Source organism: Hyalella azteca, unplaced genomic scaffold (assembly GCF_000764305.2).
Source record: "Hyalella azteca isolate HAZT.00-mixed unplaced genomic scaffold, Hazt_2.0.2 contig9412, whole genome shotgun sequence".
In the NCBI taxonomy this organism is placed as follows: Eukaryota; Metazoa; Arthropoda; class Malacostraca; order Amphipoda; family Hyalellidae; genus Hyalella; species Hyalella azteca.
Window position 1 is genome coordinate 1704 of NW_025939485.1, and position 4980 is coordinate 6683.

The 4980-nt window shown below is 35.2% G+C and overlaps 1 protein-coding gene across 1 annotated transcript; it reads right to left on the minus strand.

Moving 5' to 3' along the window:
- Positions 1–353: 353 nt before the first annotated feature.
- Positions 354–4354, minus strand: LOC108676207 (androgen-induced gene 1 protein). The gene is made up of 5 exons (XM_018164260.1): positions 4151–4354; positions 3445–3579; positions 2985–3202; positions 2050–2201; positions 354–1563 (listed from the first exon to the last, which is right to left on the minus strand). The coding sequence occupies exons 1-5, from the start codon at positions 4301–4303 to the stop codon at positions 1514–1516; spliced, it is 708 nt and encodes a 235-aa protein (XP_018019749.1). The 5' UTR covers positions 4304–4354; the 3' UTR covers positions 354–1513.
- Positions 4355–4980: the final 626 nt, after the last annotated feature.

The following is a 4980-nucleotide window of genomic DNA, read 5'->3' on the forward strand; positions in this document are numbered from 1 at the left end:
ATTTTCGCTTTGAGAGGCTAAATTTTTTTTTTCCATTTCATATAAATACACAATAAAATCATCGGAAAAAGGTCTTGCCTAAGCAACTTTCATATTCCGATGTTTTACTAATAAACTGCAGATTTTTTCGCGATAGTTTAAATTTGCGCTGTCAGCGTTCATTTGGCCGTTAGACTTATCGCCGATTCTGAACATCACAGCAAGTCGCTGTTTCGAACACGCAACTCACTGTTATATTTTTTTGTTGCTTAACCGTCTGGCCTTCCTAGCCGATTCGGTACCCTGAACTGTTATAAGTTTAGGGTACCCTTCTCAACAGTTCACAACAGCGTTCAGCAAATTTAAACGAAAGATTCAAAGGTAACAATATATTTATGTAATTTTATTTAATTAAAAAAATTCCGTTTCACCACACCAACAATAAAAGTCTGCAATTCAAGCACGATACGATTCTGACAATAAATATTACCCTTACACTTAGGACGCTAGTGCATTAAAAGTAACGAATGCAATCAGGTACACTTAGCAACATATCAAGTCGCCAGTTGAGCATTGCACTAAAACAGAAGAACCTTAAAAAATCGAAGTAAAGTGATAACTTAAGAATGAGCTGATAATAGCAAGACAGTGCTACCCGAATTGTATGGGGCGCACAGATGAACTTCAAATGGTTTTGTCAAATTGTACCGCCAGGTGGACCACGAAAAAAACATTGAGATTGGGCACGACGCTTCTCGAATTGGGGAGCGCTACTCTAAAGCCAGTTTGCCTTGTATGAAATCGTGAGCGCATCATACACATTTACTGAAAGATATTTTGTGGCACATGGAAAAATGTGAACTCGTTCTACTTGAAATTTGTCTAGATATTAATTGAAACTGTAAGCAAAATCCTGATGCAAGAAATGAAAAGTAAAAGCAATACCAAGCAAGACTAAGAATGACAAGAGAATAACGCTGTTAAGTACATTTGAAAAATCACAGTGGTATAGAATGGCACCACAAAGGCTCTTAACTTAACAATGAACATAATTTTAATAATCAAATCATTAACAACAAGAAACCCAACGTTAATGCGTCGTATGAGATTATAGCATCATACCGGATTACATAAATAATACACCCATAAACACACACTAATGGGTGTGCAAATGAGCACAACAATCAAAGACCGATTGGTCGTCATATGACACGGAAGGCGCTCAGTTCTCCTAATACCGTCAAAATGGTAAACTATAAAAGTTTTAGATGAAAAATATATTCCGCCATTTATCGAATAACACATTAATTTCATGACAATAATTAAACAATGGAATGATACGCTATGGCCTATAGGGTATTTTCTACCAGAATAACTCAAGAATTGGCGTCATGGGAATCTAGTGGCAAGCAACAGGACAGAAATTTTACATAGATCAATAACACTGGTTGATATAGAGTATTATTTGGAACATCAGAGGAGCCCTTCGGCCGTCAGCTGCTGGTGCATGGATTTCAAGCTAAGAGCAAAGCCTTCATTTATTCTTCTTCTGGTGGACTTTCTTCTCAGAACGCGCGGGTTGCCCTGCAAAACAAATATTCATTTTACTTCAAATATCGAAATTAAATCCGACACTCGTCATGACTACACAAATAATCACTAAAATTTAACCAACATTAAGAGTAAGGACTTCTTAATTATCTCATTAACATACAACTTAAAGTGATAAAACTTTTCAACGAGGTTGAAGACCAAGGAACACTGTAGTCTGTAAGGTGGAAACCTTTTACCGATTTCCAACCAAATTAAAATCATGATTCAACCATTATGTTCCCATCAAATAACAGAAAAAGATTCAGATAGTAGCTAAAATTACAATAACTAGAAAGACAGCTCTTCTGGAATAATTTCTGAGTAGGATTCATACAAGCGGCATACCGCACTTACGATTTCATCAACTTTCACGAGTGGCAGCAGATGGCCGGAATACGTTTATCTATATGAGTCAGGGTGAAATGCCAGACTTACCCTACTGCACAAGAGTGAGATGAGTCAGATGACTAAACTTACTCCATTTGAACGAGTAGAGGATGCGGCATACTGAGTAACACAACCACATGAGTACAAACAAGCCAAAGATGAACAAGCTTCGTTGGGGGGTGGGTAGCTTGGCTAGTACGGGGTAGACCCAGTCGCCCGTCGTGTGTGCAATGAATAGCACCCTGAAGTAGGAATGAGAATCAGTAACAGTAGATAACAATAGCGAGATTTGTAATATTTTTAAAGAAATATGCAGACAGGAATAACGGTGCAATGAAAAGAGAAACCAACACCAAAACCAACAATCTAGCAAAGAAGAGCAATGCCTGAAAATGACATGAAAACAGTTAATTGAAAATTCTATAAAAATTTGGTTGCAGGTAGTGCATGTTATTGGGTAAATGTTGGTTTCTGTCATTAAACAGAGAGTAGAAGATTTGCTCAGTAGTCATGAAACATGACAAATTCACTACAAGAATAAGAATAAATGGAAATAATTTAGAAAATAATCTCCACAAATGAGTGATTTGGGTACAAATGGAGGTACTGAATGTGCACATGAAATTCATAACAGTCTATGGAACAACATTGGATAAAGGAAGTGATGAAAATGAAAAGTACACATTTCAATTCACTGTTTATCAACTAAATATGTGAATGTCTTTACACAGCGTAGGTACTCATTTATAAATTTTATAACTTCATTGAGCATATTGTGCCCTCTTAACTTAGTACTATTCTGGAACATTTTTATGAATGAAGCTACGTATCACTTGCATTGAACTCGAGCAACCATAAGTAGTACATTGGGCTAGAATTTATTTTGATGTTCAAGACGAGGGTACAGCATACCTGCTTGCAGATCTGCTCTGTGAATAAAAAATTCAAGTCAAAACTCAAAATTGTAGCACAAAATTAGAAATAACCTAATTCAACAATACAGTAATGATTTAAGGGGTATTTACCATGAAAGATAGATCGCAAGGAAGAGACTGTTGCACAAAAAGCCTTTCTTATAAGAAGGAAATGATCTCTGAACACAGAGCATCTCCAGCAATGCTGCTGCCAGAGGCAGGGAATGCACAACGTGATTCAGCCATGAAGGGTAGAAGTCATCATAAACTTTGGGGAAGACGAGTTCTCTGTCGGTGAAATACAATCCCCAGAAGGTTGTGTCTGTAAACTGCAAAGAGAATTGAATAACAGACATAAAATTTTAATTCTGAAATATCATTAACACCAACAGTTTTGATATTTTAATTTTTACTTTAAATAGCCATTTTATGAACACTATTTCATGCCTGTGACAGACATAAGAATATTTACTACTTAGTGACAAGTGCATTTCATGGCCTACAAAGTTATTCCTAGGCATTAAATCCACCAAGTTTGACAACCACATCATATTTAAACAATATTCAGTACCAGAGCCAAAGGGAAGACTATTGATGAGAAGAGGAAGTCCAGGATCTTTTCAGGTGCAGTCTTGCGCTTGTTCTGTTGAGCTGATGAGAAGACATTGCTCAGGAAACACAAGGTGAAGAAGGCACACTGCACCAACTGATACATGAAGAATAATGCATAGAACAAATAAACCAATTGAAACCTGAACATAACAGAAAATTTTAATTCATAAGCATATAATTTATTGACAAAATGAAGCACAATAAGGAGAAGAATAATAAAAATGAATGCACAAATTCAATTTAAGTGTTAATGCATTGTCACAGGTTTAAGAATAATTTGTTATAAAAAATCAGCCAGTACATCAACATATATAATATAAATAAAAATAAATTGCAAGCAGAATTTGTTCACATATATATGGTTAGAAATTTAGGATCAGAAATCAATTTAAATTTCTTGCTACATAAATAGCAAATAGAAATATTACGATGTTTCACAATACAATTCAAATATTTTAGAAGCTCTTAACAAAGAATCAGTTAACCAACATTTGTCAAATAAAATATAAGGTAGAGATGTTTAGCCATTACAAGTTTAATTACATGTAAATCCAAGACATAGCAAACTGCTTCAAGCAATAATGCAGAAAAAACAACCAGTGTTATGCGATCAGATTATATATAATAGAAATTTAGTCATCAAGTTTAATAATAAAATGACTCACCAAATCCCAGTAAGTCAAATACTTTATTGCACCGTACGTAGATTTTTGGGCAGCAGTTATTTCTGCAGGTTGAACAACTCCATATACATAAAAATATGAACTGTATCCATAAACTACAGCCATAATAAAATGGAAATTTGTTAGAAGACTCATTGCGATCAATATAAGTTTCACTGCTAAGAGGAATGTTGGTCACCTGTACGTCTGCAAGATTTATGAATAAATTAATTGTATTAATTCATTTTGTTTAAAAATAAAGTTATTTAGTACATAAACTACCATTAATGACACAGAATTGGCCATTTATATAGTAATTGTAGTTGTGAGCCTTACATTATTACTAATACTGAGCAATGCAAAAATTATTTTGAAGTTGGATAGTGTGAAAAACCTTTTCTTGATTCAAGAGATCAGCTGGAACTCTGAGGTTAAAGTGGAGTTAGGCAAGGTCCATACAATTAAAATCTTGTTTTGGCAGTCTAGAATTAGAGTCAGGTCAATTTTAGACTTTTACTTTCATTTCAAATATTATTTTTAGCAGAGTAAACCGAGGTTCAAATTGCTCATTGATTGCACTGGTTTGTCTTTTCTTCTGCAGAGGTATTTTCTACTTTTGTATAGGTATTCTTTAAATACCTATACAAAAAGCATCAGCTAACCTTCACCCCAACAGGAAAATTGGGCAAAAACCACCCGTGACTCAGACAATAGTGCATGTGAATCTGGCCAATTAAGACTGCCAGCAATGCAGGAGGCATCTTGGCCCTTGGGTACTGTCAGCAACGTTTTTGGTCTACATATGCAAACATTGGCAAGCTCCGCACCCAGCA